The sequence below is a fragment of the Lagopus leucura genome, unplaced genomic scaffold (assembly GCF_019238085.1).
Source record: "Lagopus leucura isolate 7727_CA_CO unplaced genomic scaffold, USGS_WTPT01 Super-Scaffold_100015, whole genome shotgun sequence".
NCBI lineage: Eukaryota > Metazoa > Chordata > Aves > Galliformes > Phasianidae > Lagopus > Lagopus leucura.
The window spans coordinates 7,549,248-7,572,915 of NW_024962269.1; the positions used below are offsets into that span (position 1 = coordinate 7,549,248).

General features: G+C 37.3%; 1 protein-coding gene across 1 annotated transcript in view; it reads right to left on the reverse strand.

The window, feature by feature from the left end:
• FBN1 (fibrillin 1) overlaps positions 1 to 23,668 on the reverse strand; it is a 145,796-nt gene that overhangs the window by 50,474 nt on the left and 71,654 nt on the right. Inside the window, exons 15-29 of the mRNA XM_042875783.1 lie at positions 19,005 to 19,127; positions 17,850 to 18,002; positions 15,944 to 15,997; positions 15,071 to 15,196; positions 12,281 to 12,406; positions 11,498 to 11,617; positions 10,427 to 10,564; positions 9,124 to 9,174; positions 6,599 to 6,724; positions 5,591 to 5,815; positions 3,795 to 3,920; positions 3,572 to 3,700; positions 2,728 to 2,853; positions 2,465 to 2,590; positions 1,537 to 1,659 (exon numbers count right to left, since the gene is read on the reverse strand). Coding sequence (XP_042731717.1) covers positions 1,537 to 1,659; positions 2,465 to 2,590; positions 2,728 to 2,853; positions 3,572 to 3,700; positions 3,795 to 3,920; positions 5,591 to 5,815; positions 6,599 to 6,724; positions 9,124 to 9,174; positions 10,427 to 10,564; positions 11,498 to 11,617; positions 12,281 to 12,406; positions 15,071 to 15,196; positions 15,944 to 15,997; positions 17,850 to 18,002; positions 19,005 to 19,127 — 1,872 coding nt within the window. The remainder of the gene's footprint in view (positions 1 to 1,536; positions 1,660 to 2,464; positions 2,591 to 2,727; positions 2,854 to 3,571; positions 3,701 to 3,794; positions 3,921 to 5,590; positions 5,816 to 6,598; positions 6,725 to 9,123; positions 9,175 to 10,426; positions 10,565 to 11,497; positions 11,618 to 12,280; positions 12,407 to 15,070; positions 15,197 to 15,943; positions 15,998 to 17,849; positions 18,003 to 19,004; positions 19,128 to 23,668) is intronic.

Here is a 23,668-nt window from a genome sequence, read left to right on the forward strand (position 1 = left end):
TGAGAACCTATTTTCTCCACTCAGCAAAGACAATTTCTGCCTCCCTTTTTAGCTGTGAAAAGAAAAAGATTATAATTTCCTATTCCAAACACTGTAGCCTAATAGGGAGGAAGATACTCTGATCTACTCTCTTCTTGGGTTTAGAGATTTGTCTGGGTGACAAGGGGCAAGTAGGGCAAAAGAGAGGAGAACTGTTTGTAGCCTGCTGACTTGAAATCCCTTCCTAAACATACACTTTTGTTATTCATTTCCTAGTGAAGTCAAGAAGAAGAAAACAGAAAAGTACATCACAGATCCCTGCTCCCTGTCTTCCTTTCCCTCTCATGTACATACAGTGTAGTCCTATCAAGTTTAGATTTTGATCAAATGGTTTTATTTTCTGCATTGAAAAGGTGCCCAAAACACCAGCAGTGATGTTTTTGCATGGAATTGCCTTTACTAGAAACTTGATCTATCCCTGGTCACTAAATTAAACTGTTTCTAATTTAAGAATTGTATGTTTTCAAACAGTTAATTTGCTAGAATTTTCTCACTGAACAAGGGTTGGATGCTTGCTGAAGGTTGGCTACTTTACAGAATTGTGACAGTGTAATCTTTCAGTGGGGGGGGGGGGGGCGGGAACTGAATTTAACTTTAATTTAAAGGCTCTTTTATCCTTTGCAATGGTAGCAAGCGGCCTCAGGGTAAATGAGACCCTGGTCAGAGGCTTATAAATATTCACAAATTCTGAATGTGAGCTCTCTCTACTAATTCTATATAGAAAACTCATTTGTTCAACTTGAAAGGCGATTCTATTCCAAGGGATTAAACCTGTTTTATTTCTCATGCTCTTCAAGGAACTGGCAAACAGCTGGCACGTGCAGTAAGAAGTAAGAAAAGAGCAGAGAAGAAATACTCCATTAACCTGTGTGGTAACTTTCCTGTAACCAAGCAGAATCCACTTACTGGGATTATGAATCCCAAAGGAGAACACCAAGTAGATACAGAGCTCTAACAATTTTCTCATCCATTCTGCTTAGAGTGCAAGAGAGCTGTTTCCTACGAAAGTTTAGGACTATTCAAATCTTAGTTTGTCTGAAAGTCATTCAGTTTTGAAGTATTGCAGGATATTTGCACTCAGCTAAATAAAGATTAGAAATAGGCCTTATTTTTGCTTGCTTAAGAGCAGGCAACACACAATGACAGAACAGGATAAAATAGCCAATTTTATAGCATTTCTGCCAATTAGCCCTCCAACATAATTATACAGTATACAAAGATGGCATTTTGATTTATGTTCACAATGATGTTTTCCATTTTAGATTTTGATCTATATTATGAACATCCAATTTCCTTCAAAGCAATTCAGCCTACAGTCGTCAAATTTTGACACTTTGGAGATCTTTACTTTAGAAGAAGACCTTCACCTTCCATGCATGAATTACATTATTTTGACAGTGTATTTTTAATAAAAGCCTTAATTAAAAAAAAAATTAAAAGGTCCATTTAAAAAATACTGAAATGATACATTACAGAAAAGCTCCAAAATCTCCTTACCTGTGCATGTCCTGTGGTCTGGCATGAGTGCAAATCCTTGTTTACAGCTACATTCATAGCTGCCCTCTGAGTTTGTACAGAAGTTCTCACAGCCACCATTCATTATGCTGCATTCATCAATATCTAAAATGGAGAAAATGACAATTAAAACCCACAATATTATTTACTTCAAAGCACATTTCATGGACATACTTGCACTAGCTTTCCAGAACAGCAGCAGTCCAGCTTCTACACTTGAGTTTTGCAAGCTCCTTGAACATTCAAGTGCTTACGAATAGAGGCTGAATGTCAGACAAACCATAGAGGAAAAAAAAAACGAGATTATCTGACTGCATATACAAACAGCTCTGAACATCTCTTTATGTATAAAAACATCACTGTTGGGTTACCACTGTGTCATGAAGGTAATAAAATTATCTACTAGGCAGAATTAAAGCCTGCAGACTTTTGCATGCATTTCCATTGCATATTAAAATGTAAGCAAATACAGGAGTGCATAACAGATTATTTAAGCTAAATGTTATTTACAAAACGTGGCTTTCGGGAAGTAGTTACAGGAAAAGCTTCATATTTGAGACGACTGCAGATCAAAGTAGGAAAAATTCCATTGAGCCACACAATTTACTTCATGGTCTCTCAAGAACACAGATTTTTAATAAAATACAGAACTCAGGAGTTAACAAAGAATTCTTGCTTCATGATCAAAGCCTGAAGTGTCAGGCCATTTCAAACTGTATTCAATTTTACGCACTGTGATTGATTTACTAGAAAAAATAAGATTTAGATAGTTAACTACAGCAGTGTCGTAATTTTACTCCTCTCAGGAAATGGTTAGACTTTTGAATCACAGATAAAAATATCTTAACTACTAGAAATAATTAATTTATCTTCCCCATTCATAGAGTTTATGGGTAGGTTTTGTCCTTACCAACACAGTATAACTTGTCAGGTGTGGACTGATAACCAGGGTTGCAAGCACACTGATACTTTCCAATCAGGTTGACGCAATGTCCGTTTCGGCACAAATTGGTGCTTAGGTCACATTCATTAATGTCTGTTGCAAAAGAAAAGGACAAACACATTTTTATGTCTGCATGGAAAGTATATTCAAGCAAAGAAAATAAATGCCAGGGCAGCACAGTATCAGTATAAAGAGTTGTGCACAATACTGATATTGTCTCCATGCCTCACCTATACATGCAGAGATATTTGGTGATACGTGATGGCCTGGAGGACAATCACACCGAAAACTTCCCTCTGTGTTGATGCAGGTGCCACCTCGGCAGAGAAGGGGATTGCGCTGACACTCATCGATGTCTGTGAGGAGAAAGGAAGGCACATCACTGCAGGATCCAGCACTGCCACCACAGCAGCCCAGATAACGCTTCAGCATTGCACTTCTTGTGAGCATACTTCTTGACCCAATCCCTTCCCAGGTACCGACCCTGCTGCCCTCCTAGGTGTCCAATCCACCTGCTGACACAAGGCACAGCACTGCTCCATGCACCATATTCACACAGCCCCTGCATGCCACTGCCCACTGCCTTGCACTTACATACACTGGGGCAGGCGATTACTACAGGTGAAGAAACATTCTCCTGTCCTGTCTGAATCTCTCCCCATAGCCTGCTGCCTCTCACAGCTCCATCAGCCCAGATAGACTGGAAACTTTGCTGCAGCTAGCTATCTCTTAAACCACAGTGCAGTATAAACATACAAATAAACAAAATAAGGCTGCTTTTAGATTTTCATCTGCTTTAACCTGACAGGTTGATATCCCACTCACCACACTGGGGACTCCTGGGATAATTTTAACCTCCTAAAATCCTGACCCTTGCTCGTTTATGCTCTGGCATCCTACAGGGCTAGGGAATTCACGTTTAGGGTAGAAATCAAATCAAAGTTTTCAAGTGAGCTTTAATAAGATTCAAAAATACGAGGGATCTAAATTGAGGCACAATCAGGATTTTAAAATAACCCAAGTGCTTCACAGAAATAAACCTTACATAGGATTTGTGCCTATAAAAAGACATACCCATGCAGTTCTTCATCATCATAAATCCACTTTCATAGCCTTCAAAACATTCACATTCAAAGTCTCCAGGAGTATTGACACAGATGCCTTGGCCACAAAGATCAGGAGAGATGCGGCATTCATCAATATCTGCAACATAAAATAACATCCTCAGTATTTTCAAAGCAATCCAATTTTGCCTTTTCCAAATCAAAGCTATGAGAGAGAGATCCATGCAGTTTACCTGTACAGTTCCTCTCTTCAGAATCAAGGGCAAATCCACTGTCACATCTGCATTTAAAACTGCCAATGGTGTTTCTGCATTTTCCATGAGTACAAAGACTGGGGACCATTTTACATTCATTGATATCTGCAAATGAAATGGATTGATATTAGGCATTTGACTGTACAGCAAGCTAGCAAAATGTCCAAAATTTTCCAAGGAAAACAGGTTAGTAAAAATGTGAATTCTGCTATAAGGAGCCAATCACAATTTAGACATTACAATTTACAATTTACACATACCTCCCACAACATAGCAACAATCATTCATATGCAACTATATCATTGTCATCTTTAACAATGGATTTTGGAAGAGCTCTACAGGAAGGTCTTCATCTCATAGCATCTGTTAAGTAACAAAGGTGCTAAGGAGGACCTCTGTTCAGTGCAATGCTATTCTAGCACTGCACAGATTTCTTGCTTCTTCTTAAGCCTTGAAACCTCAGAAAGGGAATGACTGAGAAAGAGGAGACACAGACCATGCAAGAGCTCAACAGCACATTCTCTTTAAAAAGCCACATTTCACAGTCCTTTTAGCTCCCTGCCTACACCTTTAATGGTAAGGACATACGATATTATCACTTCTTGTGAAAACAGCACACAAAAGAACAATGTTGACTTCAGAGGTCGTTCATTCTTATGATAGTGATCCCTACTTTTGGGAAACTTGTAGGACGCACTACATAAATTCACACTGCTTTCTGTATAGACATTCTGCAACGCAACTGCCAGGGTCACTTTCTGTTATTAAACACTACTTATTCCTCCTTTGCTCTGCAGAACCTAATTGCGGCTCACTAAAGTCAACAATAAGATTTCAGCAGACGGAAGATCAAACCTACAAAGGGAACTTCCAGAAGAGCTATTCTATCTGCTGGTTTCTGAGAAAAAATGTGACTATCATGAGTCACAGAAAATATGAGTGTAATTAATAGCACATGTCATATAATTAAAATTAATAACTTAGCAACTATTTATAAAACTAAGACTGAAACTACCAACAGCAATTGTCATTCACGTATATTTTCTCATCCTTTAAAATTTCAAAATGTTTAAGTTTTGGTAACTGGCTTTCTTTAAGTATATTCACACCCATTTGTGCTTCGTCCGGCTTAATCCCACTGGAAATCCTGGAAAGATGGCTTTTAAAACATGACACCAGGATGTCACTGTGTGATTTGCACTAATGCTGGATTTTAACAAGAGCAATCATAACAAAACGTAGTCTACAGTAAATTCAATTCTGCTGATTTGAGCTATCATGCTGGAAACATTTTTCTCTACTTCTCATAGTAGCTCCACTAGAAATTAACAAAATTATTCAACCTCCCTTGCTTGCTCCACAATAGAATTGAAAATACTACATGTAAGAAAGACTGCTCTTTCCATATGTCCAAAGCTAACTGTGCAGTTTGTTCCACTTCTTGTAGTATGAGGTGCCAGGTTTTCAAAGCTATTTCATCAGCTAGAGATGTCTTTAGATGCATCACAGGAGGCAAAGTCATGCATAATTTAACTTTGCTAGCAGACAGAGATTTAGTACTTTGCAATGCCATACAATTTTTAATGATCTGACATAGACTAAACAATCTCATGTTTTATTCTAGCCTTATTTTTTATGAAACCTAATGGGATTTTAAAGTGTGCCTCAGGATAAATGAATTGCCTAGTTATCAACTTCCAAGAATTTACCAAGAGCAGATCAAAAGGAAAAGCCAGCAGGATTTAGTAGCAAAGAAGCACAGATACATCACATACCTTTAGAGAAAGGTTTCCCAGTTATCTCTATCTTTGTAGAGAACCCAGACCCTCGGGGACAAAGAGCTTCAAATTCAGGCGATCCCTTCAGAGGGCATTCCTCACACTCAAAGCCCCACGCTGCCCCCACTGAACAGCAGCAAGCATCCATTCGGTGTCGGCCTGGTATTTGTGCAGCGCATTGCTCATCTTCATGTTGCAGGTAGCAACTCTCCAAGCGAATGTCTGTTGGGCAATTGAACAATATGTTGAGAGAGAAAGAGAAAATTTAGTTCACTGCAGAGAAATCCTTCTTCCAGAATCCCTTCACTAGACAATTTGCTCCATGTTTTTGAAGACTTAGGCACTGAGTGCTGAGACTGCATAGCTCCTAACAGCAAAATATTAACAGTAAACTTGAAAACCAACAACTGAAATAAGTTTTGTGTAGAATATTGCTCAATACTTGGAGCATATTTTGGATCAAAAAAATTGTTTTTAAGCATTCCAGCTTACTGTAACTATATAAAGCCCTTTAATTAATACAAGCTATACCTCATTCTGAGACAAACATTAGGCATTTACTATTATTAAGGGACAAAAGTGCTTTGGATGGACAGCATACAAAACTCGGCTATTTTGTTGCACAAGCCATTACGATACACAATGTGGCTGGCTCCTCACAAGCCATGGTGCTGGTCCACAGTGGTCCCACCACCGTCGTTGCCAACTTTGGTGGGGATCATGATGAAGAGCAATGATCAGCTGTACAGATCTGTCAGATAGATAATTTTGAACCAAATCTATGCCATTAAAATAGTCAGCAGATGGTGATTGACTTTTACCAATGCAATCCGTTCATATTCCAGTTGAACAGAGTTCATGTCCCCGATCAATTCTACTTGAAAATGACTTATGCCAACAAAAGTAATCTTCCTTATTTGTAAGAAAACAAGCTGCAAAAAACTATTTGCTCACCACATAGATTTGCTTTTCCCTATTAGATCTGTAAACAGAATAAATACCTACCAAGACAAGTCCGTCCAGAAGCATCTAAAGTCATTCCACTGGGGCACTGGCAAACAAACGATCCCAGGGTATTGACACACTGCCCATTGGTACAGACTCCAGGAAACACCTCACATTCATTTACATCTATTTCCAATCAAAATGTGATAAAAGTTATCATTAGCATGCTAAACATCCTCAAATCAGAAAAAGAAACGAACATTCTAATGTTTAAGATAAAATACAAAACCAGAGAAGTTTATATGACCTAAAAAAACTGCAAATATTTATGATTTCCTATGCAAGTTAGCCAGAATCAACTAATTACAGAAAAAAACTGATGATCATGAATATTACATGTTATTATTTGCTATTCCTACATATATTGAAATCAAATTCAAAAATAACATCCTTCTCCTCACAAAAAATTAAAATAGCACCAATTTTTATTTTCACTGGAGTCCATATGTTTAACTCATATCAGCAAAGAAAGAAAAAGGCAAGTGCATAATGAGAACATGCGTTATTCTGACAAGGTTTAGCTATGTTGCATTTTGTGATGTTTTTTAATATTTTTGCACTCCTACTGTTTCTGCCTCTTCAGGCACACCTCTGAATGTCTGGAAACTACAACACTGTTTGAAATCAAATCCTATGGCCACCTATGACTGGTGGGTCCTCCCACTGGTGTCCTTTGTGAAAAGCATATGCTTTGCAACTGCCTCCATAAAAAGCCTCCAGGCTTAAATATAACCCAAGATGAAGCATAACAATTTTGAAGACAGACAATAAGAACAAGCAGTCAGAAAGAAATGACTGGCCTACAGCTGAACAGTCACGTAGAGAGAGTAATCAAGAAGTGGGTAGGCTGGATTCACTGATCTTCCAAACAAAACTCCTAGAGTGAACCGTCTTTGCAACACTTGAACTGCACGGAACAGTGTGGAAGATACATGTCCAAGTGGACATCGATGGCCTCTGCCCTTTACTAGATATTATAAATAAAAGGTTCATCTTGACTGGAAGGCAGGAAGTAAAGCCAAGGGTCTATTTGAAATCACTGAAACACAGTTCACAGCTTGTGAACAATATTCCAGCTGACAATTCCAGGGCTCACCCATAAACTAGAGGAAGACTGCCAATTTAGTTTGCTTATTTCCTTGCACAAGTTCCATTACTAATTTTACAGGGGCTATGTATGGGAGAACTGAGTATCACCTTTTGGGAACTAAATTTACTCCCTTGTCCTATATCTCACTTGCCAGTAAATTTCCTAGAGCTCTTCCCTTGTCTTGAAAAATGCTTACATTGGTTGAAGCCCAAATACCACTTCAGTATGTTAAAACCAGGGGAAAGTACTCTGAACTATCTGGGGCTATCCAGGTCCCATTGAAATCAGAAAGATGAAAGCATATAATAGATGTAATCCAAAGTGCTAGTAAAGGAAATGCTGAAAACAGTTATGTCTACATCTTGGAAGGATAAATTTTCCATCCCAGCAGTGTTGAAAATGTTCTAAGACTTTCCCTGTGAATAGAGAAAGGTGGGGCCACTTTTTTTTCTTTTTTTTTTTTTTTTTTCCTTTTTCTTTCACTTACTCCAAAAAGTGTTGCTGAGGTCAAATAAGTTATGTACAATGGGTCTGCAGCATGGATGTGCCAAGGTATTCAGTCATCATTTGGAAAGCAAAGAACATGTGTGAGGGTGTTCCTCTTTCTTTCTTTCGTTGTTATTGTTTGTTTTATTTTATTTTTCTGTTACAGAGAAGAACAATGTTTCTTTATGGAAGCTACATATGGGAGCAATTTTTAAAACATATTTTAACTGCAGTGTCATGTCAGATGTTGTCAGTCAGGATGACCCATAGCAGTACAAGACACTCTGAGCTTCTGCATATTATGGAAATATGCAGTCCTTTGTCAGGGGTTCAAATCAATTGAGATGAAGATAAAATAGGGTGGGACCTTCAATTCTCACAGAATACTATAGAGTCATCAAGCAAAAAGCTTGATGAAAAAAATGTTCAATCTTTTCTTTAACCAAAGTTTAACTGTGTGCTGATGCCCATTTTTTGCAAGACAATAACTATGCTTTGGAACATGTCTTATTTAATATAATGTTACATGGAAAAAAAGCAAAGTTTAAGAAAAAAAGCTTTCATTTGAAATGTACTCTTTAAACATGCCTTTTCTATAGCATAGTAATGGTTTTGCATACTGTAACAATAATGCCAAGTTTTAATGCATATATAAAATGCACTATTTGCTTGCATGGGTTACACATTAAATAGTATTTGAAGGGAGAGCCATCTCCTTATGCTGGTAAATACTGTATTTTCAAGTGTGTCCTTTGAGACAAGCCGTATGCAGGAATGTTAAACAAACTGAAAACAAATTCATCCCTAACATAACTTTAAGGAAATCAATAGAATCATACAAGGTAAGAATTTGGCTTAGTGTTCCTCTACACTAAATTAACCACCTAACTCAAAACATTGGCATTTTTTTCCTTCGAGCTCTGATTTCTGTCAAGGCAACAATAAATACCTTCACATACTGTTCCTCTTACTCTTGAAAATCCCTTTTGGCATATTCGGTCTGTAAAACAAACAGAATGACCGTTTAGAATTGTATAGTCCAAAACTCACCATTAGCTTCTTGTGCAAAAATGATCATGTGAAAAATTATCTACAGTTTATTGTTGTGAGTGGTCTGAATGCTTAGACAATATCTCAGTATTTTCTGAAATAATAAAGAGGTAAGATGGGTCATACATAAACTATGCATACTGTCAGCCATTATCCTGTTTTGCCTCCAGTGCATCTTAGCTAGCTTACCCCAATATGGTTATATTATTCCTGCTTTGTTCAAATCATTCATTTAATTTGGTCTCAGCACATTACAGACATATTTACCAATGATAGACGAGGATGGATTCTGCTGAGGTATCAAAGATGAACTGAAGACTTGAACAAAGTAGCAGCTTTTAGCATGTATAAGTAATATCTCATGCACATTTCTGCATTCACCTGCTTATCCCGGGTTCCCAGCTCACCCCACAGTTCAGTCTAATTATCAAGTGCATATGCAGATCCTCAACTCTGATCAACCATATGATTCTCCAGATCATCAGTTAACGTACAGAGTACAATAAGGGCTACTCCCTCTCCTCCCTCCATTACCACACCAAAAAGATCCATTCGTTGCAAACATTTTCTTGAAAGCTCCAGATCACTGACTATAATAAACAATGCTAAAGTTATGCAGCAAGTTACAAGCTGTAGGCGTGGTCCTTTCCTTTCAGACTTTAACTTGTAAACTGTTTACTATAAAATCTAGTTAGAGCTACTTGCCACCTCTCAATATTTTGACACCTCTTTTTATTTATTTTTTTCCCCAGACTGAAAAAGGAATTAATGCTGCACAATAGAAAAAGTAAAGTTACTAGTCTGGCACGTGACCAAACTATGACAATACGTGGACCAGCCTCACAAAAGGAAAAATCCTAGGCTCCTGAGAATATGTGTTATATCTTATACAATGACACCTTCATCACAATAAAGCAAACCTAAAGAAGACATAGAACAGCGCCTCAGTCTCCTACAACTTTATGGATTAACTGAGAATAAAAGCTGGGTTTTTTTGTTTGTTTTTGTTTTTTAAAGTGAGTATCTGCCAGGGATTTGATAGCTAGATGCTTTTAAACAGCTGGTCTTCTTAAGCTTATTCCCCTGTGTGGAGTGCTAGATTATTCATGCATTTAAGTAAGATGGATAGACTTGTAATGCCACAGTTGTGAGGTACAGGAGCTGTGAATGGAAATTTTAAGCGAACAAATGGAGAGCGTTACCTCGTTCACACTGCGTACATGGGCTACCCCAAGCAGCACCCAGTGTTGAACAGCACTCAGACTTCAGAGTTGCTCCATTGATATTTATCTCACATCTTCCATCTACCATATTCTGCCAACAGGTACCCTTAACAGTTTCTGTCAGGAAAAAAGAAAAGGTATTGTCAGGCAAATAGTTAGAATTATACATGAAAATATTTGAAAATACATCTGAATTTAACCATAAAAAGAATCATACTTTCATCCTAACTTAACATATCAGACCTGAATTTATTTTAAAACCTCTTAATTTATCTTTTTCTATGACAGACTATAGCCTATAGTCACCTCAGCAAGGAGCCCTTCCAACTCTTAGTTTATGATTATTAATCCCAACAGAATATCTCAACACCATTCAAGACTTCAGTCGTGGTAATTTTCTTATTACTCTGATTTAAGGTACACACAGAAGAACAGGGTAGCTATGAATCCCTCTTTCACTTTCTTACCAGGTCCCCCAGACTGTATATGTGATCTTCTCATCAAGGAGAGGCAGGAGATGGCTGAGGACCTCCCAGAACTACAGTTCAATAATTTTTTCTAATTAGGCAATATCTATAAATTATCATCACTCCAGAAGAGCTGAAGGAAGAACCCAGGAGTCCACCTTGTAGTGAGCAAGTCACAGCTTTGTCCATGGCTCTCCAGAGCTGGTCTAAGCCAAACACAACTTATTTATGCTCCTTCTCAAAATAAAACCTGGCCTTTCCTGAGATCTGATCTTAAGGAGAACATGCCCACCTCTCTTGCAGGAGGACTTAAATGGGTGAGTCCAGTCCTGAAGAACTGCTCTGATCATTCTTACCTATGAGTTACAAAACTTTTTATCTCTTTCAAATCTGACATGAAATCACTCCCATGTGCTAGTCACACTTTGTTTTCACCATTACTATGAGTACATAAACACTTAAATATTGTTTCTGGAACATTTTCCACTGAACGTAACTACAGAAGTTATTTCAAAGTATTTTCTAAACTGAACGTCACTGGACATTTTCAACCAGAAAGCAATATTTTTAGAAGAATAAATACCTATGCAGATAGTTCTTGTTGTATCCAAAGTACTTTCAGGAGAACATTCACAAGCGAAAGAGCCTGGAGTGTTTTTGCATACCCCATTAACGCAGGGATTAGATTCGCACTCGTCAATATCTGTAAGAGAAGCACATTGCTGTTAGTGCCAGGAAACACTAACAAAAATACACATGGCCTTTATCAGCTGAGGTTGAACTGGAAGAAGCTCTTCTAATAGCAGGTTTCCTCATATTCTGGTTTATCCATGAAGCTCTTCACAGCAAGCTAATGATGCATGTGCCCTAAAGACACTCTAACATATTAGGACATTAAACAACTCAGCAGCAGCATCTCACTTTTCTGTGATATCCACCTGTTGCCCTGCTTTTCTGGTGATACCATATTGCTTAAGTGATTTGATACACGTCCTGTCTATGGATCAAAAAGGATTCAGACAACGACCCATCTGGCTCTGTCTTATCCACAAAAGAGAAAAGATTTGTAAAGCCTAGTAACTGCCATATTTCTCTCACTCTTGGCACAATGCAGGGCAACTGCATCATCAGTAAGGAGTGCTCGTACAGACCCGACACAGGCTATTCCACAAGTTTATGTAATGTAAAACTTTCATGTTTGAGTATACCATCTCCTCTTTTCCTACTTCCCCACATTTTCCCTTTTTTTTCTTCCTTCTTTTTTGTTTTATGTTCCATATGCAATAATCTCAGAATTCAAAGTATATCTGACGCAACACAATAACAATCCCAATGAATCAAATTAGAATGAAGTGCTATCCATTACCTTCACATGTTTTTAGGTCAGGAGTGTACACAAATCCTTTGGGACAAGTGCAAGTGAAACTTCCAGGGGTATTTCTGCATTGCCCATTATCACAAAGCAGCATGTTCAGCGCACATTCATCAATATCTATAATGAAAATTAAGAACTATTAAGATAGAAAACATTCCTAGACTAGAAACCAAAATAAAATTTCCACATTTATAGCCACATTTCATTAGGTTTTGTGTGTGTGGAGAGAAGGAAACAAAGGGATGAGAGAGAAAGAATACTTATACACATCTTCCACCGTTTATCAAAGACATTAAATAGATTTCAAGATTTTTGAGCAGACAACAGGTTTGGAATTATTTCAAATGGAAATGACCACTCCAAGTACACTAAAACTACACTGAAGATCCCATTTACTTCACCCTCCTTCATGAAAGCTCATTAAGATAATGAAAGCAATAAGTTATATGAATTCAAACTGCACAAATGTTACTAACAAAAAAACTATCATTTTCTTTTTGCTTTTAAATATGGAATAATGCAATTTTTACCCCTATATATTTTTCTTGTGCTTTTTTTCCTGCGCTTTATTATTTAGAAGGCTATTTTGCTTTTACAAGAGCGTATACCTGATTTCATAATATATGGCAGCCATAACACTGTTTAAAATAAAGCTGAGAATCACACTTTCATCTTGCATTTATTATGGAATAGGTCTATGCAGTCTCTAATTCCCTGAGCAATAGCCACCACACTCATGAAAGAAAAGAGATGATTGCTTTGGAAAGATTTGCTTGTCATTCTGGTCTTTATATCACCATTTTTTGCCAAGTCTGCTCTGAACTGTCTTAGATGTTGTGGTTAATAAGGCCAATGTGAATCTACACTTGTTTCAGAGTTGAAAAATTTAAACAGAAATGCCAGTGCTAAATTTCAAGAGCCCTTAGGAAATCTTTGGAAGAGCCGTGATCATTAGAGAGGAGTTCCAAGAAGGTGGCAGTGGGCCATGAACGGCAGGTGAAGAACAGGAGAGACCCCAATAGCAGACAGGAACAATTGGCTAAGACAGGGAGGCCTCAGAAAGCATTGAGAGAAGTTGGAAAGACTCAGAGGGTCAGCTCAGCAGCTGGGAACAACAGAAGTACTAGGAAAGGCAGGGAGATTTGCAGAATAAAGCAGACCGTGTGGGAAGCTTCACAGGAGTTCAGAAAAATTGAGAGAGGGCCAGGTAGAACATTATGGAGGAATGGGAAACAGCTGTGATGGAGCATGGATGTGGGCTGCAACAGGGCGGGCTGGGGAGCAGCTGGAAAAGTTACAGATGGAAGGGGAGAAGAGAAGGGATGCCATAAGCTACAGACAGACACTGAAATGGGACATGGATAATCAAAGCCAAAGAAGAAATGGGAAAATGGGATAAATTACATCATGACTTTTATCAAAGATGGATCAATTCAGATTTTTTTTTAAATAAGATAGTGGATAGTTTAGACTGGAATAACAAAGATGACTTAAGCCTTCTAGGTTTAAATAGAGAATACAGAACCTAAATAAAATTATCATGAAAGCTGGCGAAAACAGGAAGGAATTTAAGAACTTTACGGTGGATCCAGATGAAGCTGAAGGAGATATTACAGTAGGGTACATTAAAAAGGAGAGTCATCATAATGGAGAGATGATATTAGGAATGCTTTTCAAGGATCAGTCTTGGGAAAGGTCCTATAAAAATCTTTTTGAATGTAGAAATAAAAAATGAATGGGACCAAAACCAATAACCAACAATAAACTGGAAATTATTGCCAACACAGAGAATCATGCAATTCTTTAATCATGTAATTCAATTAAGCTTGACAACATGAATGAGAAATAAAAAGCAATCACCAAGGTCTGAAAACTTAGGAGATAACACTAACATGCTATAAACCAGAACTCATCAGTTGGAGGCAACTGAGAACAGAGAGCTCTGAGTGTAACTCCCAGATAGAAGATGACTGATTCCTGAGTACAACACGTGTTTGAGAAAAGACTCATTCACTAATAGAATCAATCCAGATAGGATTTTCCTGGGATCAATGGAATACACTGCTTGGATGTCATCAGAAGACTGTACAATGGTTGGGATAGTTCTGTGCCAGAGAAGGCTGTGGCATTTGCTTTTATGAAAAGACTGAAAGCATGGATTTGGACAGTTTAGGCAACAGAGTTTGAGAAAGGTTATGATGATTCTTTATAAACACTTCCGGGATAAGTGCTGATGGTGCTAAATCAAAGGATAATATTAGTTCAACATCAAGTGGTCATAATCAGTTGCAAATTTTAAGAGCAAGCTAGAAGAAATTTCTTATCAGTTGTACAAAGAAAATTTGGAACAATGCAATAATGCAGGAGTGGAAGAAAGGAATCTAGAGGGATTAAAGTAAAGTGCTTTTGATGGTAATGTGAAGTGGAACAAGAAAACTGTTGCTCCTGGAAGGACCTAGCATGCTGGTGATCTTAGATTTTTCTAATAGTACACTGTAATTGCAAGATCTTTTCATTTTGAGAAACACTGAGGTCATGAGGCATCTGTGAACTGACCTAAACTGTCAGTGATTTGAATTATCAGTAGTAATGGTCACTTGTATCCTTACATTGGAGGACCTCACAAGCACTGCAAAGCACCAAAATTAAACAACAATAACAAAAGAATAGCAAAATCATCCAGAAGAGCAGCTACTGGATATGATGAAATACTGAAGGAAAAGGCAGAGGAGGATAAACACACATATCAAACTTCACAACAAAAAAGTGGACATTCCATACCAATGCAATTTTTCCCAGTTGAATCCACTTCATACCCAGGGTTACAAATACATTTGTATGTTCCATGCAGATTCTCACACCTTCCATTGGGACAGAGATCAGGATCCAGTAAGCACTCATTAATGTCTACGTAAATGTTAAAAAATAAAAATAAAGAAATAAGGAAAACAACAAAAAATCCCCTTGTCAATTGTTCAGGACTGTGCAGATTCCCCCTTTTAATTCTCCAGACTAGAATAAAAAAAAAGGGATCCCCTTCATTCTGATTTAAGACCATCTCTAGCCCAAAAACATTTAAAAGAACATGTATCATAGATATGAAAGAGGATAACTAACATCCCTCCTTTCTGAATGTTTTTCCTTCTTTACTGCCAGTAAATCTACTAGTGAGCATTGACTGACTTAAGGTTTGCAATTTTTATGGTGCAAGCACAAAGCTTTTGCAGTAATCACTTGCTCCTGCTTCGTAATAATTAACCAAGCACTGTGGCCTGGCCTTTTGACTGAGATGAAAATAAGTGAGGAAGCTCAGTGTTCAGCATGATTTTATTCTTCAGGATCATTTCAGTTGAAAAATGCAAATACAACTTATGTGATTTCTAAGTCATATAGGTAATAAAACTGCCCAAAGATTTGACACTATTTTATAACAGCTATCGTATACTTTCAATGGCATAAAATAGGCCACACTGATGAAATGGAATGTTCCACTTATTTCATCCTAAGTTCATCTATTCTACCGTGTTACATTCAGCTAGATAAGCCTTCCTACCTCTCTTTCCAGCCATCATCACCTCCAGCATATTTAACAAATCAAGAATATCCAGGTTCAGTCAGAATGTGAATAGTTTGAATTACATAAGGTGATCTTACCATTTCCTCCTGCAGTCATACCAGATCCACTACTGCACAGAGCCTGATATTCAGCTGGAAAAAAATAAAAACAAAAAAACTTACTAGAATACTTTTCCTAGCTCACTGCTTTCACTTTCATCATCTACAACACATCAATTAATTATTCCAATTTAATATTAATATTTAAAGCCTTTTGGTAATTCTAAAAAAAAAAATAAATGTCCTCACAATACTCTGAACCTGTGAAACATTTTACACTCAGGGTCTGCACCTCCTGATGAGGATGGATAAGTAAATGGAATCAATTCTTCTGTCAAACAAAATCAAGTGATGCAAAGATGTTTTGTGTTGTACAGCTTAGAACAGGACTTTATAAGAGAAAGGACCTAACGCTGGGCAAACCTCCTATGACAAGATGGAGCTCAAAGGAATTCACCATTCATATAAATACACACCATTTCCCTCCTATCCCCTGCTGCTTGAATCCCTGCCACTGAATGCAAAAGAACACCTACTCTGGACATCCATTAACAAGATGATTAGTTTAGAATGGAACAAACTTCTGCAGAGTTTCTGAGGAGCAGAGTGACAATGTCTTCCTTTGAGGGATTCTTTTCAATCTCTCTGATGTAATGTTTCTTTGCAAGAAAATTTCTCCTTTACTCCTCCACTCAAAGCCCAAAGAAATGTTACACTTCAGTCTGAGGGAGACGGGTTTTTTTTGTTGTTGTTTTAAATAAAAAACACAATTGAGAGGGCAGACAAAACAAAAATGAAAAATAGCTTCCACTTGTGTAAGTGTTCTGCTAAAGTAATTCAGATATAAAAGAGAAGTCAGTGATATGGAGTCCAACATTTACAAAAGATTTCAACTCTACTGCATAGTATGAAGGGCCCACCAATAGCAGCAGAGGCTGCTGGAAAGGCTCCTTGCTGTGGTAGAATTCCCATGTTGTTATGCTAAATAACGTGGAGCATTACAACATGGTGGCCAATAAATTCTTGCTGAAGAGCTCCCATAAACTCAACAAGCCTGATCTGTTCCAGTTGCCCTTCTCTCTCTAATGCTTTACTTAAAGCCACCAGTAAAACTGAGATTTAAAAAATGAAAATGAAATATTTTGGTCTACAAAGCAGATACCAAGTCAGTGTGAGATGTTTTTGAGTTACATATTGAATGGCATATTTTGTTGTAACGACAAATTTGCTGAGTGAAAAGAATAACTTCAAATTAGTGCTTCAAATTAGCTCTCTTACAGTCACCTCCACAAAACCAGGGTCTTTTTATTTACTGGCTTTAGGACAAGGATTGTGTCAGTATAGTCTTCTTGGAAGACATGCTTTCCTAAAAGCAGATTCTACCCATGAGAATGATTAGGATTCCTCTCTTGCCAAAATGCAGTTATGTTCCAGACAGCATCGCTTGGTGGGGATTTTGGTGAGAGACTCAAACATTCTCAACTGTCTTAATCAGGCTTTTATTTTTGCACTGACTATCCAAAGTCTATATAAACAATTTAGAACACTTGGATGATGTAGAACTCAGATAGCAAATATCTGACTGGCAGGTGTACAAAAGTATTTGAATATATGAATTGCTGAAGACATTGCCATGAATAATTGGAGATTGAAATTACGCTTTTAGTAATTTATATCTATCATTCTAGAGGTTGCTGTGTAACAATCTATTTTCACGCATGTAATGACTCTGGAACAGATATGGGAATTTACTGTTGCCCCCCAAAAATCTCTTCTAGTATTCCAACATGCAAAATAGCAGATTGCTCAAAATATATCATTTGTTGTATGACAACTTAATCCTTCAGATTTAAGATTCAGTGTTAATACAGAGCTGTATTTTAACTTCCTAAAAATAGCTTAGCAACATCTTAAATTAGAACATGTACCAATAGTTATACTGTACCTGAATTTTGTGCTGGACAGGGCTGACAAGGCTCCCCGAAGGCATAGTCAGTGCTGGCACAGCAGCACTCTGATTTTGTAACTGCACCAGTTAATGGTCTCACACATTGTCCTCTCTTGTAGCCACCATAGCACGTGCTTCGCATATGAGTATCTGAAAAAAGAAATCCCTCTTAATCCTATTATAACCAACTACAATGCCATAAATTTCAAGTTTTAAATCTAGCTCTGGTGTCATAAACACTGTGAAACAGCTGTCAAAACAAATCATTTTTTGCCATTTCTCTATGCTTTTCACCTACCTATACGTTTGCTATACTTGGGACGGGAAATTCTTCTTCCTCTAGTTTCACTGAGTTCAGACATACAAACTAGCTACCACATTTAAGGACTTAACCCGCATTAGTGAACTACAGAAACTGTCACTGTGGGCTTTAATATGCAGCAAATGTTTTACGTGTAATGAATTACTGTGTAATGAATTCACTTAAAATTCTTTTATTGACCCTATAATACACTTTAAATTCCCTTCTCCTTTGCATTTAAAATAAAAATAGCTCTTCTGCCCATAGCAACTCTGTCAACTAAGGTAAATTAATTACATACCTAAGCAAAAATTAGTGAAAAATCCCTATTTTCAAGGCTTCTGAATGCTAATTGAAGTTTCCTTAATGACAGCAATTGTACACTACATAGGCATGTTAGAATTTTAAAATAAAGTAACTCAAACCTCCTTTATTTATAGAGAAAAAGAGGGAAGTGAAAAAATGATATGACCCATATTAAAGAGTTGAAAGACTAATTAAATCTTTAGTGAAAAAAAAAAATTTCAGGTTGACAGAAATGGGGCAGATTCTCACCTGCTCACTCACTCTCAACAGCACTGTGCTATATAGTCTACATGATTTCGTAATTTGGCCCACACATTTTTTCCCTTTAAACACAAATGGAAAGAAAAAATCGCAAAATAGGTCACCAAAGTAAATATCCCAGAGCTATTAATATCTACTAGTGTAGTAATTCACTACCCTAACAGGCAGCAATCTATTAAAAAAAAACAAAAAAGGTGAATTCTACATTCAAACTGATTTGTCCATGAGTTTAGCATTAATGCCTCAGCACTGTTAGTGACCTGCTCACATTGAGTTTATCTTACCAACACACACACGTCCATCGAGGCCTACTGCAAGGCCAGGGAAGCATTCACATCTGAAAGAGCCATCAGTGTTCACACAGCGTCCGTTCATGCATATTCCAGCTGTCTCACACTCATCGATGTCTGTTGGAGAACAGAATGAGCTTTATTAAATTAAATTACATAGTGTTCAATGCCTGGCTGAAACTTGTGTTTGTGCAACTTATTTTCAGCTGAAACTTGCATTCGCTGCTTACTTTCAGTGCATCCTATATAGAAAAATATCACATGAAAATGGAAACTAGTTCTGATAAAGATCTTATCAAGAATGATTAAACAATTCTGTGAAAAGGAAGAGAAAAATGCAAAATTCAGGAAAAATATGAGAAAAAAAAAAAAACCCCACACAAATAAAGCAGCCAACAAATTGACTCTCCTAGCATTTTTCTGCAGCTCAAATGTCTACATTTTCCCTAAATGTTCTCAGGAAGTACATATTCCAAAATAAGGGTCATTCAGGCAAAAACGGTATAGGAGGAACGAGGAAACCATGACTGCTAAGACAAAGGACTTCTGTATTGTGTAACAGGGTATTCCCTGTCTATGTTCACAGTTCGTTTGCATTGTTAAAAATCAGTCCAGATTGCAAATTGAATATTTTACCCTCTCGTCCTGTTCCGCTCCATGGGGTGCCTTCACAGGGACACCAAAGAATTTCCTTTCCTTCTGCTGCAGATTCAGTTTTTGGAAGAATATCTGATTGTTCACAGTTGGACCTGTCTGTACATAGCATCTTGCTGGATATTTGCATGATAATTGTTTTTTCCTATCAGATGTTCATTACAGGCCATACTATAAACTTTTAACAGACAAGCTACACTCCAGTCTTGAAAGGAATTTCTTAATGATTTGTGCACTGAGCCATTGCTGAGCACAAGCTACCATCTTTGCCCAACATCAGTACGTTAAACAGTAAGTTTCCTAGCAATGAAATACCAGAATAGAGCCTCATAATATTATCAGACTTTCATAAAAAGATGTCAAATTAGTAAAAAGAGATAAAATTATAGGATGCCTATCCTGTTAATAGCAAGATTCCCTAGTCACAGATTATACCATTATTTTATAAGTGATTAAGAAAAGAAGTGTTTAAAATACTGTTTGGAAGTAGGTATAACCTTTATAAAATAATCACTTCATAACAACTCTCCTTAATATATACAAAAGACAGCGTGTGTGTGACAATTTCCTTTTTTCTGACCTTAAAAGGGCAAATTGAGAGTGAAACACCTCTATGTTTTACTTAGTTTGTGTTGTTTGGCATAAAACATGGTTTGTATGATCCAAGATTCCTTTTTCAAACTGCATTTTAAAATAGAATTATATTTAAGTACATGGGCTCAATTAATTTCAACTTCACCCTGCAATCTTTTGTGCTGCTTCAGACAATTCTTAAATGTTTTTCCCTCTTTAAATTTAGTTCTTACTCAATGTAAGTAAAAACTGAGTCAGGACATCAAAATGTGTCCACGTTATTTAAAAGTATTGACAGTTTTTGCTTAAAAAACAATGAAATTCTTGGACAGATACATATGCTCAAAAAAAAAAAGAAACACCAAACACTTTTTGAAGGTTACTTACAGAAACAGAAAGGCAAAGTTAACAGTTTTTTGTTTTTTTCTCTACTGAATTTAAGAAAAAAGATTTTGTAAGCTAATAATGGCTGAAATGTGCAATCCATTTTGCTTTGCAGTGATTTACAGATGTGCTGAAAATACTGTCATCAGTGTTCTATGGAGAGGTACACTTGGTCATTCGGTATTGCAGAGGTAGCTGAAATCCTGACTCTAGTAAAGAAGAGCAAAATCCCTTTGCTTTTACCAGGCTGGGATTCCACCCTGTAAATCAACTGCATGTGCAGGCATACAGTCTAAATTCCTAACCCTGACATGGCTTAGCGGTAAAAGTCGCCATTCTGAAAACATCAGGAACTCTTTTCTGAATTTGGTCAGAATACCTCAACCTGGTTCTGGAAAACCCCCTATTACATTCATTCTCCATGTCCAACTGGTTTCAGCCTTTTCTGCTTAGCTTGCTCAGCAGTGCCAGCTGGGTACTCTAAGTCCTCTAATTTTAACCAGGAAAAATTTACTCAGACTACTAAACTGCCACTTCCAGTTGCCTTGCAAGAGCTTTTATAACGCTTTAAACCTCTGCCTGTTTGGTGGAAGTATTTCTGAAAAATTGCCCGCAAATTATCAGTGAAATAAGCTAATGGTGAAAAAGTTTAATATGTCTTGTATTACAAGGAATACACAAGACTATGGTGTAACATTATTTTCTGGCATGTTACTTCATAAAGTCTGAATGGAATTTTTACCAGACAGCCAAGTATATGCCCTGTACTTATAATAAAATTCTAATTTTATGGAACTAAGTGTCAATTACAGTATTCCTAACTTTGGGTTAGAAACTCTTCTTAAGATTTCAAAATTCAGCTTACAGTGCATCAAATGAGATGTTTATAGGAGTGATACATTTCATGCTGCAATTCTTACACTCTTTTGTTAATCCTCCAAAGCGCTCAGCAAAAACACGTGTTCAATTCCATACTGAAATTGCTCAGGCAGGTAGCCAATTTGCTGCAGAAATGTCGGTTTGTACATACACACATCCCCAACTCGTATGAGCATCAACTGCTTTAAAGCTTGTGTAAGATCTTAATGCATTTAGTGCACAAACAATTCAGGATATACAGGGTGAAGGATGAGTCTTTCAGGGGCTGAATGTTCTGTAGGACTGAAATTATTTACTCTGCACATGCTATATACAAAGAGGACTCAATAACAAGCACTAAAATGTACAGAAGAAGTCACGGAAGTTTGATTTTAAACTTTCATTCAAGTGACGAGAGACATTTACCAGAAAGTTGTGTACACTCTAGCCACTAAATTCCTGGGAATTATTTCATGATCCATTGGGTTAGTGGAAGAAAGAAGACATACAAAGTTGAGAATAAAATTACTTTGGGTGTCAAGGTCCCAAAACCTGGTTTGATTTTGACCCAATAGCAATTTCACACATAATGAATGCTTGCATGCTTGTTCATAGAGAGCAAGGCTTACTGTAAGTGTTGAAAAGCAGTGGGAGAAATCCCTTACTTTACTATAAGATCTGTTCCAACTTTCAGTAGGAATCAGTTGAGTTGCCTGCAATTTTGGATAATTTTCAAATATGTTCCCTTTGATGCACAGAAGAAACATTTCTCTAGGGCCAGAAACCCCATTTTGGCTGTATCCATACTCCTGTTTAGCCAGGAGGTGCGTAAGAGATGCTGTGAAGACCAGTATCTCAAGTTTGATTTTGAAAGAGTCAGAAGAAATTTATGTACCATTTTCTTGGATGTCATTTCAGTGAACAGCGTGATGGAAAAAAAAAAAATATATATATATATATATCCATCAAACAAAATTTAAGAACAACAAAAAATACACAGAAAGATGCTCAGGAATAAAAACAAGACAAGTTTTTGGGCTGAGTTTGCATGAGAAAGTCGCATCCCTGATAATGACACAGTGGTCTTTGAGAACACAACTGGCTGGTGAACCAAAGCCTGTTGGGCAATGAGGTTTTCCCTAACAAGTTTGAGACCAATTCTCACTGTCTTCCCACACACAAACCAGCAGGAAAACAATCTTTGACAAAGCACAGACACACATCTATGGCTTGGAAAACAGGTAAGAATGTAATTAAAGCTGGTACTGTAAGCGTGTTAAAGCTGCAACCAACACAGACAGTAGCTTGTATGGTAATAGTACCCTTGTACAGATCCACGCATTTGTCATTTGAGAAATTAAAGGACAGTTTATTTTCCCAATTGAAACAACCTTATTATAAAGCATGAATAGGGGCTTCTCTCACTAAAAATAAATGAATCCCCTGCCTGAAATCTGGTCAGCACCAGGTTGCACATTTGGTGCAAAAGGTACCCAAATGCAAGAGAAGTTCCAGACGTATTACCAATAAATCATAGCTCTTGTTTGGACCTAAGCCTAGACACTATGCAAGCTCAGATCTAGGACCCATACAGTGCTCAAAAAGTAAAAAGATCCAAATTAACCTGCCTTTAATACAGTAACTCTCAAAATCCAATTATTAATTCAAACATTAAATGTTGTTTCTGGTTCCCAGGATGCTGCTGTGTATCCCAGTGTGACTTAAAAAAAAACAAAAAACAAAAAACAGTTGAAGTGTAAGCAGGCACTTTTGTTGCCTTGATTCCAAGAGCTGAAAGACTGCACACTTTTCAAAAAAGAAAAATCCTAAGTAATTTGGCCCTGTACTTGTCTTCTTATTTTGATTTCTGATTTGCATTTGTACAATGTGTTGAAACATGAAGATTTATAGACAGAAAGTTTGCAGTTCCTGATGGGACAGAACAGGAAATCTGATGACATAACTAGCAAGCAGAATACTGCAGCATCTCCCACAAGGGCTATTGCTGAACTAGTGCAGGAAATGAGAAATACAATTTTGCTGTGGTACTCATGTCTTCATCTTGGACACATGGGCTACTGTGCATTTCTCAAAGATACTGTATTGAGTAGGAACACCCAGGCAGAAATGAGGGTCAAACCCCAGAAAACCAATGAGCAAGGATGTTTGGTAGTCAAAGGCAGAAAACT